General features: G+C 35.5%; 1 protein-coding gene and 1 long non-coding RNA gene across 3 annotated transcripts; both read right to left on the minus strand.

Annotated features, from left to right (window-relative positions):
* Window positions 1-238: 238 nt before the first annotated feature.
* LOC147761972 (uncharacterized) lies at window positions 239-3,533 on the minus strand. Of its 2 annotated transcripts, none has more exons than XR_015334783.1 (5): window positions 3,290-3,533; window positions 2,831-2,919; window positions 2,399-2,495; window positions 1,853-1,953; window positions 239-1,478 (listed from the first exon to the last, which is right to left on the minus strand). It is a non-coding gene; the product is annotated as an uncharacterized LOC147761972 (long non-coding RNA). The 2 variants fall into 2 exon arrangements; XR_015334782.1 differs by having other exon boundaries at window positions 1,853-1,957.
* A 295-nt stretch (window positions 3,534-3,828) lies between these two features.
* Window positions 3,829-5,984, minus strand: LOC147761973 (E3 ubiquitin-protein ligase TRIM56-like). Its single transcript, XM_087013919.1, has one exon. It carries the CDS (start codon window positions 5,903-5,905, stop codon window positions 4,991-4,993), a length of 915 nt encoding a protein of 304 aa, XP_086870045.1. The 5' UTR covers window positions 5,906-5,984; the 3' UTR covers window positions 3,829-4,990.
* Between the last annotated feature and the right edge of the window lie 9,119 nt (window positions 5,985-15,103).

The following is a 15,103-nucleotide window of genomic DNA, read 5'->3' on the forward strand; positions in this document are numbered from 1 at the left end:
TACTGAGCTTTGCATGATATATAATCTACTGAGTGCAAACCTGTGAGACATATTGGGTCGAGAGTTTTGCACAGGAATTTCCACTTTTAACCAATGTCTTTGGTTACTAAAAAATTGCAAAAAACTGAAAAAGTGTATTATAAAAATATATTTATTCTCATAAAACTTATAGTACTTTTAGCATTACCATGTCACCCACAGAAAAAAAGTGGTTTAAAAAAAATAATAAAGAAAAAGATGCAGTTGATAAAAGGGAGTTTAATAAATCTCAATTATGGAATATATTACATACATACTTATTTACACACACACATTTATATAGGAGATTCATATTTCACTTAGAATACTTTGTAAACAACTCAGAGAAATATAATAAATTCAATTTTACTACCAAAATGGTGGTTCTTGCAATTATTCTGGAATCTGTGCTTACCACTTAACCATGTGACCTTCACAGATGACTAACCTCTGATAATCTGTTAAGAGTTGGGGGAAGCATCTGAACTTATTTGTTCTCTTGGGTAGAGTACTTTTTATTGTAAATAAACAAAATTATGTAAATATTTGGTCAACATTTTATCATTTAATGTGATCTATTCTTAAAATAAAATTCACACTTGTCTTTACTAGTACACAGTACAATGTACATGTCATTTAAAATAAGATAAGAGGAGAGCCTCATCTTTTAATTTTAAAAATATTTAAAAATATTTTAAAATATTTTACAACAATCAGTAGGTTAACCATTTTAAGTTACTGTTGCACAAGTATATTGATTTCTCTTAGATAAACTGCATAAGGTGTGTTTACTGCAGGTAATAAAGAGACCTTGGGTTTGGAAGTGAAAAAAAATGTTGCGAACCACCCAAAATTTATTTTAAATAACAATTTAACTGTATTCATGTATATCAATATTTTCATTACTTCACTTGCAGTGTTTTGTTCAGATCTAAAAATGATTTTCCCACAATTATATAAAAATAAGGACATAAATACAGTACAGTGCATATTATACCCCTAATTCAGTGCACATGACTCTTTAACAAGTCCATCACCCAGACACCATTTTCAACACAGCATCCCATCTGCACCTTATAGAAATAGTAACAATAAAAATATAAAAAAATGTAATGGACCCCCCACAGTTAATGCAAAAGTTTGATTCAATATTCTTTATATATATATATATATATATATATATATATATATATATATATATATATATATATGATAATATATAATAGTAAAATCATTTCCAGGATTTGGTAGTAGTGGTCTCTTACAGAATTATTCTGGATCCATTATTGTTTTTGCATTAAATAACGACATGTCACAGTTATATTCACTGGGCCAGTTAAGATTCCCTTTTGCACTTGTATAATTTAAAAAAAAAACTGTCACAAGTGTTGCATTATGACAAAATTAATCTGCTCTTATGCCGATAGGTATTATTTTGAAGTGGCTTTTGTCTGCAACAACTGAAAATCAAGAAAAAGATACTATATTAGTTATTAGCATTAAACATCAAACCAAAGGGACAAAACAGTGACATTTCCAGACAGACAGGTGGGAAAACATGACCCCATCTATTTTGGAAGCTACAAGAGTCCAGGAATTTTAAGTGTCAAAAACTGAGAGATCCTTAAAGGCTTTTTCAGGGCATAAAAAACTTTAAAGCAATCAAAGGCATTAAATTCATAAATTTAAATATTAATACATTATTGAAAATAAATATGAATACAAGCTAGATTTTTGTATTTTAAATCTAACATCCAACTCTTACTTAATACATAAATAAATATCATAATTCTCATTATCATTTTTTTAACAAAATTAAATTCCATATTCATACCAATATTTCTTAAAACCAGAATGGCTACATTTAGCCTATTAAAAAGTCTGGATGGCACATCTTTGTTAATTTGCCCAAGCCATATTCCAACAGGTACTCCACTGCCTGAATAAAAATTAATAATGATTCTATTAATATACCAGGAAAAAAGGAAAATCCCTACACAATGGTTTAATATATATATATATATATATATATATATATATATATATATATATATATATATATATATATATATATATATATATATATACAAATATGTCTACACAAAAGTAATTTTGATGTTCAATACATTACGGGTAACTGTCTGTGCTGTTCATAAAATGTTAATAAATTCACATTGGGCGTTTATATTTTTTCTCTGTGTTTATGAACATGGTCTGGTCATATTGAATTATGTTTAATCCTTGCTTGGGAGCTAAGTAATAAAATTTAAATCTAAAAATTATTTCATTGGCCTACAAATGTTTCCCTTAGGGACTCTTTAGAGGTGTACAAGTTTAGAACTTATATTGAAATGTGTGCTTCCTAGGTAGCATAACTCACATGTATACACCACAGCCGACAAGTGTAGCCATCTAGTTGTTTTTCATGTTCAATGGTGACAAACTGGCACCCTTTTTTTTTTCTTCTGGAGAAGTTGCTGAAAATACATTACAAGAAAAATTATACCTATTAACCCAATCATAATATTGAATTGTCTGCACCTTGCACATATAATTAACATAATTAATATAAACACAGGGGCAGATGAAAGATTTAGACTGTCTTCAAGGTCTTCTGAAAGAAGGTCCGAGCTTACATTGGTGGGTATTTACTTTTTTCCTTTGGAAGACGGTCAAAAATGGAAAATGGATCGACAAAGATAATTTGGAAGACTCAGAAAATATCTCTGGATCCACCCCTGTAAACCAATTATTAATACAATACAATATATAACATTTTTTACAAGACAAGACTGTTTTAATATTCAACTACCCCCAGTTTCTTGCGATGATGTCCTTTTCTTGGTCAGTCTCTCCAAGGGAATTGACATAGGTGAATTTACCCTCCTTTCTTCCACAATTCTAAGCACAATAGACACAAGTGAAAAAAATAATAAGTCCTAGTCAGTTCAATATGTCTTCATGTTAAACAAAATACAAAAATTGGTGTTGGGTGGAGAGTAAGTCAAATATCAGATTTAATACAGAATACTAAAATTCTCCAAATTATGTCTTTTAACTTATTTTAATACACAAACAAATGTAACGATTTCTTTATTAAAACAGGATTATTTTAAAATTATATAGATTTGTTATTGCCTTATGTCAAGCATATCTTATAGCAGAGTTACAGTTATTGCAGAGATAAACTGCCTTCATTCTATTTAGTAAAAACAACCCAAATCCAAAACTTAAATCTAAGAGAGTCCCATATAATGGATTGAATGTTTACCAAGACAGCATAGTACGTGTCCTCATCTAATGCAAACTCTGTCACATAATATTCTCAGGCCTTTTTATATCACTAACACAGAAAAAAAAATTAAAATTAAAAGCAAGTGGAATTTAATTCAAATTATTATATTCATACATTGCCATTTGGGATAAAAAACAATTATACTAACAAAATGCCACCAAACCTATACCTGTACGAAAAAAAAAAAAAAAAGAAATTGTAGAAAAAGAAAAGTATTGAGAATTATTTTTTTTAACATAAATAAGGAAACCTTTTTAAAAAAAACTATTACATATATATCAATGTATTTTTTAAAGTGCCAGCACATTTAAAGGTGGTTAAAATAAAATTCAATTTTTTCATTGTATTATTTGAGGTTTAATTTATAACACCAACCACAAAAAACAATGTCCTTTGAGACATAATGAAAAGGAAAAAAATTAAGTCAAAAGAAATATTATATATATAGGCAAAAAAAAAAAAGTTTTTTAAAGCATATTCAGTTACCTATTTAAAGATAATATGGGTAACCATCATATACAATCCTGAACATTACATGAAGGCTCACATGGAATGAAACACCTGTAAAAAGAATAGTAAATGATTATGTTTCTACCTCATATGACCAAATAATTCATTTTCTCTTAAAGATCTTGGAAACATCTTGATAGCTTTAAAATTTATAATATGCATTATTCAAACACGTAAATATCATATAATAAATTCAAATAGGACCTTCATTGCTGTCAAGTTTACCGCTATTTTCAGCTTAATGTGTCTACGTCATCATTTTGTGAATGGGAATACAGCGCACCAAGTGGTATGAAAAATAACTAGTTTTTACACGAAGCCCTCTATTGGCAAAATCCCCTAGCCCATCTTAGAATATTACTTCCGGATCGGATAACCTGACCTGATGTTGAATACAGTCTACAGCATTTATCTCTGCATGTAACCACGAATGTATCGTCACTGACTGTAGTGATACACCTCACCCCTCCCTCTATACTGATCTTACGATTACATCGACCTGTGCTGGAGAATACGGACACTGTGCTTGAGAATACGGGAATAATGCTGGGGTCTATTAAGAGTGAATGAAGAAAACTGCAATTACCACTTAAAACTAAAATACAACCGTAATCTGTGCACTGGATATCCCGCAGCCAACCCCTCACGCTACAACAGATATTCCGCTCCGGCTTATCAAGCCAGGTTACCTTCACAAATTCTATCAGCGCAGGATAGTACGCTCTCTTTTGTTTTAAACTTCCAAAATATGTATCAAAGCGACCCCGGTATGTTTTGGCGGTAATGGACCCCGTTTTGATGGACAGCGGCCGTGGTTCAGGAATTTTAGGAAACTGTAGCACAACATCCATTTTTGTTTGCCCTGGTGTAAATGTTATATCGGTGATCTTGGTATCAAGGACTGGTTCTACTGTCTGTAACTCCTGAATTCTAGTTTGGAGTTTTTTAGAGTGGGTCATGACCTCGATGTCAGAACCGGTGTCTGTGAGCTGCTGAGCGAAATCACGAATACTCTGAATGGAAATTTTGTTCATTTCTTGCTTGTCCCTCTCAGCTTCTAAAGTCTTCACCTGCGAGGAGGTGAGTGCCTTAACTTCTGCCGATATTGTGTTGCTTTTGTCATCTATTACTTTCTGCATTTCGGTGTAAACGGACTGTATTTTTGTTTCATAAGTTTCCAAATGCTGTTTGACAGTGGTCAAATACGCGTCTGTCTGTTGGCGTACGTCCTTCTCTACTTGTTGATAACAATCTTTGATTTAATTCCCTTTTAATTGTTTTACTGTTTTCCTTAATCTCCTCCGTCATAGCTAATTTTTGAGAATCCACCAAACGAAGAACCTTTGTCTGATTTTCAGTCAACTCGTCTTCGGTTTCAAAAATGACTCTTTCTACCTTTTCAAAACGAGATAGTTTTTCTGTTGTTAGGCATTTAAGTTTTTCTAGTAGTAGATCTCGTTGAACTTTCACCACATCTTCTACTTTTTTAAAGTTATGTTTACTGTGAGTTTCCAAATTACAATCTCTACATGCCACGGTGTCATCCTCTTCACAATAGAATTTTAGCAACTCGCCGTCGTGTTTGTCGCAGTATTGAGATTTATCTACTTGAAGTAATTGTTCTCGCATGTCAGCTGGGTTAACTAAGAAATCGACTTGTGATAGAGGTACAAACGAATCACCCTCACAAGACGGGTTTTTGTCGTGAATATCAAGACATGTACCGCACAATTGGTTGGTTTTTGGGCATCCTTCACACACGGAAATGGCCTCTTTATGGTTACAATACTCACAAAGTTTCCCTTTGATCGATTTCTGGCCTTTGATGAAGTCTGTTACTTTTCTAATGAAGAAGTTTTTCACGAGAGTTTCTAACCCACCTGGTGGTACGAGGGCCTCTTGGCGACACACGGAACATGAGAACTTGTTGTTGACACCATTCTTGGCTGCATGGTCAGCAATACATTCCAGACAGAACGTGTGGTAACAGGGGAGCACTCTCGGGTCTTTATATTCCTCCAGACATATATGACAAGTTAAAAAGTTCTCACTAAAGACGCTGCACATATCTTTCGAAGCCATTGCCAAGGTGTAGGCGCCCAGAGTGGGCACAGCGCCCCGCCCCCTACACGCCGACCGCCCCGATCTACTGCTGCCAAAACCGTTGCGTACACTTTATATATCATATCAGTGAAACATGTATACTGTGAGGGGTGTCATGCCGGTGACATCTGCCCCCCCCCCCCATAAAAATTTACTTGTACTGTAGTATTGTAGCTTTGTTAATAGGTATTAAAACATTAGTATACCCCCCTTATGCTATATAGCTGTCGGTTTGAAAATAGGTGACGTAATACATAATGCTACAGTTGAATCGTAGTTGAAACAGAATTGTAACCCGTGTTGAAGGCTTGTCGCGCCGTCTACAGGAAATAATTGCAGTACGCGGTAGACGCACACGCTGTTAGGCACGTGATCTTTAATGAGCACACCCTAATGCTAATTGTGTGTGAATTTGGTGACATTTGATGGCGTCTTTTTAATTTTATAGTCATTTCTTTACATCTTTAGAAGTCACAGTGAAACAGTCGATTTGAGGGGGTACCTCTTATAAATTTTACTAAATGGTATAAAATATGTATATTTTCACCACTATTTTGTATTTTTTAAACCATTAATCATGTTAGACACGGTATACGTAATAAAAAACACTATTTCTAACAATTAACAGCTGTTAGGTGATCATTTGTAAATAAAAGTACATGGAAATGGGGGTGGGACAACCTTTTTGACCAATGCTGTATGTCGTTTAGTAGGTTATCTTATATATGATTAGTGTAAAGTTGTCACCGATCAACACACCTCAATCAGCTGATGTTGTCAATAACCAGGACGGTATCAAAGTCTCAAGCCTAAACTATCTGAGTACTTGACATATCAGTAATACACTGTACACGTCTGTGTGCATGTGTTTGTGAGGGTTTGCGGTGTGGGGGTGTTTTGTCAATTCCTTTTGAGTCGACACTGCTTAACATATTTCTCTGTGGTCCCATGTTGTATTGATATGTTGAAATATTGAATCTGTAGTGTGCCACGTGATCATATTTCCATTTTTTATCGTTATTTTAGTGTAACCTCACGATCATAATTTAAGTGATATTCTGTTATCCGCCTATGTCAGGGAACTATAAAGCTAGCTTGTTCACTTTACCTTTTCATGTGTTAGCTTTACAGATACACTGAGAAATCGTGGTTATTTTGAGTATCCGTCAATCAAAGGAAGTGCTCTGCAGCGAACATGCAGTTAAATGTCATTAGACCAAAAAAAAAAAAAAAACAAAAACAAAAACGTAAAACTAATTTAATTTTGCTTTATTTAAACACTATTTAATGTACCTAAGATGTTAATTGAAAATACATATATTTTAAGAGAAAAAGATATTCTATGTGTTTTTGTATGTTATTGCTTATCAAAACATTTGTACCTGAAGATATACACACAATAGTTGCCGTGTGAGAGCTATGGCCGATACCACTGTATGAATTGCGCAATGGCTACTTAAAAAAAATCAGTTTTTAAAGCAGAAAGGTACAGCACCTAAACAAAGCCTTCCGTTCTATTGATGCATACGCAAATATATATTAATAAGTTATCGATACTACTTTAAAGTTGTCACCCGATGGACACATCCCAATCAGGTGATGTTGTCAATAACCAGGACGGTATCAAAGTCTAATAACTGTCCTAGCTGAGTGCTGCTTGACATATCAGTTAGACATGTATACTATTTATATTCCTCCAGGCATATATGACACGTTAAAAAATTCTCACTGAAGACGTTGTAGATCTCTTTCGAAGCCATTGCCATGGTAAAGGCGCCCAGAGTGGGCACAGCGCCACGCCCCCTACACGCCGACCGCCACTCTCTACTGATGGTAAAAGCCGTTGCGCACGCTTATGTATCATTTAATATGTTATCTATTCTATTTCATAGTTGTCACCCGATCTCCACATCACATCACAGTCAGATGATGTTGTCGATAACCAGAACAGTATCAAAGTCTGAAGCACCAGCTGAGTGCCTGACATATCACTGACACCCCAGAAGAAATGAACTGTTCCTTGGCCAGTGCAGGCACCCATGTATTGCGTCACGCTAACCTTAACCTGTACGAATTTAATGGAGAATGGATTTTCTGTTACACATGTAATGTGTGACGTCTCTCGTATTGGTCCTTATTATAACCCCAGGTACATGTAGCCTACAGTGAGACCAGCTGAGCTGATTGACGTCATACTACTTTAGAAAGCTCGCGGGAATGCGCGGGGTGGTTGGGGCTGACTTTTTAGCAGTCAGGATGAAACTCCAAGCCTTAGCAAGGCCTTTTTTAGAAACCATTACAAAAGTGACAGACAAAACAATTTCGAATCCCTACTGTTGTACAGTGTACAACAGGCTGTAATGGGGCATAACTTGTGAGTAAATACACTGAAAATAACCGTGTATGAATTACACACAATGGACAATAGAAGTGTCACCCCTACTGAACCAATACCTTGGTGGGACACTGTTGAATGATATGCTCCTGGTATCATTTTATTAATATCAAATTTCACCAAAAAAAATGTGGACCAGACATTTAACTACTCAAGATCTGCCTAATTTGATTATTGAATACTTGATTATTATTTGATTACTCTGATTCAGGGGATGACACTTCTATTGTCCATTGTGTGAATGTCAGCTCTTCTTTGTTATCATACAGCCTTCGTCAGTATTTCTAACCTCTCTCTCTGTCTCTCTCTCTCTTCATATGTTGTTTGAGTAGTGAGACTTAGTGATATCTCGGATGCCTTCCATTGTTCGCTATTAAGTGAAATATTGAACCCCATGCTCTTGCAGGGATGTGCATTGCCTCACCGCGTTATAGCATTATAAAACAATCATATTGTATTATCTGGTATTTTCTACTTTGAACGAAATACTATAGACATAAATAAAAAACGAAATGCACACAAGTGGCTTATATCTTTTTCCTTGGAAATATATTTTGAAGGTTTTGATATTCATTAAAGTGACGACAACGACGTCCTTGAGCCTTCAAACATTTATTCACCAACTCCCTTTGTGCAAGTACTTATACTCTATTTCTCAGTACTCCCTCTACACACTGACCGCCTGCTCTGCTGCTGCCAAAGCCGTTGTGTGCGTTCATAAAGTTTTATCGTTTAATCTATACTACGTTAAAACTGTCACCGATTGATTCATCATGATCATATGATGTTGACAATTATGAGGACGTAATCAACGTATCCAAACTACTGATAAACTGCAAGTCCATGTGCCAAAGCCGTGACTCGTGTTTATAAATCTTGAGGCATTGTTTGATAGTTATCTATACATACACAATACAGTCAGGGTGATATCAGGGTATTACGTGATTTATCAGTCATATGCTGCTAGTAGCGGTGTGTGTGTTGTTTCTGTACGTGTGTGTGTGTGTGTGTGTTTCTGTGTGTGTGTGTGTGTGTGTGAGGAGGGGGGTGAAGTGTCATTCATGAGTCCTAATTTTGCTTGTCATCAAGTTAAATATGATTTTATACCTGGTGTTTTGACCTACCATCGTAGTACGAAAACATGAATAAAAGTTACTTTTATTATTGATGAATCATTTCACTTAATGACATTGATAGCCAATAGATAAATGGATGGTGTTTCATATATTAATAATCCTTTACCATTGCATTATCAACTCAGTTACTTATATATCACTCCATTTGTAAGAGGTACGTAACTTTAGGGGTGACTGCAGCTTTTATCATGACAACTCAGTTACTTATATATCACTTCATTTGTAAGAGGTACGTAACTTTAGGGGTGACTGCAGCTTTTATCATGACAACTCACATGACAGTTTTTTTTTTCTTTTTTAACGCAATATTATAAGGATAGAGCCCTAATGCTACGTTTCATGAAATTATAACGAGACAATACATATAATATTCAGAAAAATAATATTGGTTGTTTGTGTGAGTTCTGTAGCACCTCCTTTAAATATATGTGGCAACAAGATGTTAAAGGTATCCGAATAATTATATTATACTGTTTTCAATTGCCATATATTTTTCTTAACAAGCAACTTGATAATTTAATGCATTGATCAACGGTAACGTTTTGTCCACCTGTCGAAAAGAGTACAATTCAGATATATCGCGATCATCAATCTAAACGTGTCGAATATTGAGAATTTTAGTATTTTATCAATGAGTTTGATCTAAAGCGCCCCCTTTAAATATGACAACAACTGCAACGGCAGGTATATAAATAAAATTATCCAATTTTATTTTACATTATAAATTTAATTAATCATCATTTTCAAGGAAGTAAATTTACGTGCAGCTCAATGCTACATGTACACTGTAAAACACTGTTTGGCTTCATACACGGGTCAGACTTACATGTAGCAAGACTGGTATTACCTTATGAACGCAATGATCTTCAAGTTCAAATGTTTCCAATGTCAGTGGAATAAGCGGTTACTTAATTTCCATTTATTTCGAAATACACAAAAAATACATGCCAACTGTTCAGCATTCCAGCAATTATAATTAATTTCAATCCATACCTCCTTCAATCCCCGTACAGTCCATGTTGTCATCGTTGTTTTCCATAATGAAGTTCAATCACTGAGTCTTTATTTGCTGTTTATGCGCAGAGCTATGAATTTATATGACGTAATTTTCTTTTATGACACAATATTTATTATGTGACGTTTTAAAAGTCATCTATAAACGACGCCATACCGTCACAATTTTCTTACAAACGTTGACGTTTTGATGACGCCCTAGGTCTAAAAAGAGTATTTGAAAACAGCGTGCTAGGCAGACATGAATGGATGAAAATGTTGCATAGACGGATTGCATGCCTGTTTTTTTTTTCATGGAAAACGCTCTATATTGCTCATCTTTGGGTCTCAAAACTGACATATTGTAAGCGACATGAAAAAAATTATATGAGAATTATCAACCAGATAAAAACACATTCATTCCGATTCATTAATTGAGCGATTTTATATCCGTGATTTGCATTCAAAGGACAACCATACCTCCCACACCTGGCGGCGGGAAGCAAACGCACGAATATCAGATTTAGATTGAATTTGACAGCTTCTTGAAACATAGAAATCGCCAACTATTTTTTTTCTCACGACTTCTTTTTAATGATGAATTTGACAACTTGATAATAAAGTGTGAGACACAGTTAACCGACGGTTTTGGTTTCAGCCACAATGTTTTAGCTAGCTCGCGACCCTCCCTCTCCCCCCCCCCCCCCCCCCCCCCTTAGAGTCCTGGTAGTTCTGTGCGTATTCTTATTTTAAAAACAAATATAATTATGTCAGTGAGAGAAAGCGGAGGATCTGCTCGTATTTCCTTTCACTTGGTACTATACTTCGTAGTCCCATCAAGACAGTGCACTGTTTGTAAAATAATGTCCGAAGCGACTTCTCCGTCGACATAAAAATTGCAAAGACTACTGAAAAAAATTGTTCTGCTGTCGATCGCGTTTATTTACATTTTGAAAAACTGAACCTCAGTGCTAAACAAAATGATGAAAGATAAAGCAATTCACATCTTCAAGGCCCGTTAGATTTTACTTTTAAAATATCAAGCTGTTTATTATAACCAGCAAAATCTTATCTCTATCATTTGTTTTACATTCTATACACGTCATCAACCTGTTAAAACTTTTCACATGAAAATAAATAAAAAGATCAACAATAGGCCAAAATGAAACCCACTGTTAACAGTTAAAATCTAAAAGAGAAAATATGTATCTGCAAATGAAAAAAATGTTGACCTGCAAAGGAAGGGAATGCTCAATTTAATAAAAATTGATTGAATCATATGCCGTCGTATCTCTTCATGAACACATTTATCTAATTCACTTAGAACTTCGGCACAATTCCAACAAACATTGTGGCGGCTATTTGTAAGGTTTGTTCACTACATTTCCTCAGTTATATTAATCACAATTCAAACATCGTTACAGTTTCAAATCATATAAGTCATTACTCCTTAATATACTTATATGTGGGTATTGTTCCTCTGCTGTTTCCATGTTCAGTTACAACAACAAGCTCCCCGTAACTGTTGACATCTACTGACACAGGTTTTTCAATGCTCCTTGTCAAAATGTTACTTAGAAACCTCCCGTCTGAACCAAGGACAACCACCCTGTTATTATCGTCGTCAGCTATGAATATGTGTCCAAACGTATCTACGCAAACTCCTCCTGGAATATTCAGTTGTCCGACTCCACTTCCATACTGACCTCGTGCTCCGTATTGGAACATGACGTCACCCTGGGGTGTCACTGCACACACACAGTCGGAACAGTATAAGTTGCTGACTATAATTGCATTGGTATGCACAGTACTGTAAGTCATCACTGCACATAGGGATAGGAATTCTGTTAACAAGTTGAAACGATTCTATGTCGTACACACAGATGCACTCTGCACCACAATCACACACGTACACCTTACTCTCCTTACGGTCCATAGTGACACCCCAGGGGTTAGACATATCACCCTGACCAAAACATAGGATAACCTGACCTGATGTTGAATACAGTTTACAGCATTTATCTCTGCATGTGACCACGAATCTATCGTTACTGACTGTAGTGATACACCTCACCCCTCCCTCTATAGTGATCTTATGATTACATTGACCTGTGCTGGAGAATACTGACACTGTTTTAGCAAAGACGACACCATGTACAACTAAAATACAACCGTCATCTGTGCACTGCATATCACACAGTTGCTTGCCCTTAAACTTAATACAAAAAGTACACTTTGGCCTTTCTGAAATTCCGTCAGCTTGTGATAATACACTCTCTCTTGTTTCAAACTTCCAAAAAGTGCATTCAAGGGACCCCGGTATGTTTTGGCCGTCATGGCCCCCGTTGTGATGGACAACTGTGGTTCAGGGATTTTAGGAAACAGTAGCACAAGGTCCATTTCTGTTTGCCCTGGTCTAAAAGTTATGTTGGTGGTCTTGGTATGAAAGACAGGTTCTACTGTCTGTAACTCCTGGATTCTAGCTTGGAGATTTTTAGAGTGGGTCATGACCTCGATGTCAGAACCGGTGTCTGTGAGCTGCTGAGCGAAATTACGAATACTCTGAATGGAAATCTTGTTCATTTCTAGCTGGTACTTTTCAGCTTCTAAAGTTTTTACCTGCGTAAAGGTGAGTGCCTTAACTTCTGTCGTTATCGCATTGCTTTTGTCATCTATAACTTTCTGTATTTCGATGTAATCTGACAGTACTTTTGTTTCATAAGTTTCCAAATGCTGTTTGACAGTGGTCAAATGCGCGTCTGTTTGTTGACGCACGTCCTTCTCTATTTTTTGATAATAATCTTTGATTTCTCTTTTAAATGTTTTACTGTTTTTATTTATCTCCTTAGTTATAGCTAATTTCTGATAATCCACCAAGCGAAGAACCTTTGTTTGATTTTCAGTCAGCCTTTCTTCATTTTCCACAAAGACAATATGCTGCCTTTTCAAAACGAGACAGTTTTTCTGTTGTCAGACATTTAAGCTTGGTCTGTATTAGATCTCGTTGAACTTTCACCACATCCCCTAATTCTTGGTATTCTTGTTTGCTGTGGATTTCTACAATACATTCTCTGCATATAACAGTGTCATCATTTTCACAATAGAATGCCAGCGTTTCTCCGTCGTGTTTGTCGCAGTATTGAGATTTATCTACTAAGTGACGTAACTGATCTCGCATGTCAGCTGATTTAACTGAGAAATCGACTTGTGACAAAGGTACTAACGAATGACCCTTACAAAACGGTATTTTGTCATGTAACTCAAGACATTTAGCGCACAATTGGTTTGTTTCTGGACACCCTTGACATAGCAAAGTTGCCTTTTTATGGTTACAATACTCACAGAGTCTCCCCTTGGGCGCTTTCTGATCTTTCATGAAATCAATTACTTTTCTTAAGAAGAAGTTTTTCACGAGAGTCTCTAACCCATCTGGTGGTACGGGGGCCTCTTGGCGAAACACGGGACAGGAAAACTTGTTCTGGACACCATTTTTGGCTGCATGGTCAGCAATGCATTCCAGGCAGAACGTGTGGTAACAGGGGAGCAATCTCGGGTCTTTATATTCCTCCAGACATATATGACACGTTAAAAAGCTCTCACTGAAGACGTTGCACAGCGCTTTTGAAGCCATTGCCATGGTATTGTAACGTGACTGGGTCGCACTACGATCCTTCCTCTATCTCTAGTTTGCCCTGTTTTAGCTGAATTTTAACGATCGCTCTGCTACGTAAACAGCCTGGAAAGGTTGCAGCAAAAAGAAAAAACTACACTGAAAACTCGGGCCCCAAGCACTCCTAAAAGCATGACCGAGCGAGACCTTCAAGGTATTAATAATAATAACAATAAACAATGATATTTAGTACTCCATGCAAAATTAACTTTCACTTAAACTATTTAGAATGTTATAACATTTATAAAGTGTTATTGATTATTATTACCATTTTTTTTTATTGTCGTCCCTTTCTTTAACGTGACCTAATTAAGTCAGGTGTAGGTGGAAATTCCTAACAATCGAATACTGCAGGTGTAAATTCCTGAGAGATGGCCACTTCAGGTGGGAAATGTCTACTCTCTAAGACTGTAGGAGCGTAATAAACCATGTGCCGTCGAAAATAGAATGGGGTGATTCTGTAACGTTTCCGTGATTATTCTTTTTTATTTGAAATTTAGTTCAACATTATTTTTGTTATGGTCACCGAACGAAGCTGAATTCTTTGCGAATGTTAACATGTATTTTAACAATAATGACTTCAGTTGTGTATGATTTCCTCAAATGACTTTAATTTTGGTTGTGTGCCATTCAAATTTTATAATCGATATCTACGTTTATTAACGCTGTTTGTTTTTACTTAAATTCCCATGTGAAACTCAACATCTCTTCTGTCGTGCGATTAAAAATGTTGTGCTCACGGGACCCTCGCGGGGTGTGCTCATATATTTATATGTGATCTCATATTGTATTGATTGGTAAAAAAACGTGGATTTGTTTGTTTTGGCAATCATATTTCTCTTGCTTTATTTTAGTATAATCTCGAGCTTTTATTATCGTCCAAGTTAAGGACACTGTATTGATAACGACGTCTGGTTAAGATAATTTGATCTTTCTATAATTATAGTAAAGAAGAAAAAAAGGGAAAAAAGTTTGAAATAAAC

The sequence above is a fragment of the Lingula anatina genome, chromosome 5, assembly GCF_051362555.1.
Source record: "Lingula anatina isolate TDL-2025a chromosome 5, LinAna3.0, whole genome shotgun sequence".
Lineage (NCBI taxonomy): Eukaryota > Metazoa > Brachiopoda > Lingulata > Lingulida > Lingulidae > Lingula > Lingula anatina.

Excerpts from the sequence above, each read along its gene's own strand:
- LOC147761973 (XM_087013919.1), bottom strand. The coding sequence starts at position 5,905 with ATGGCTTCGAAAGATATGTGCAGCGTCTTTAGTGAGAACTTTTTAACT.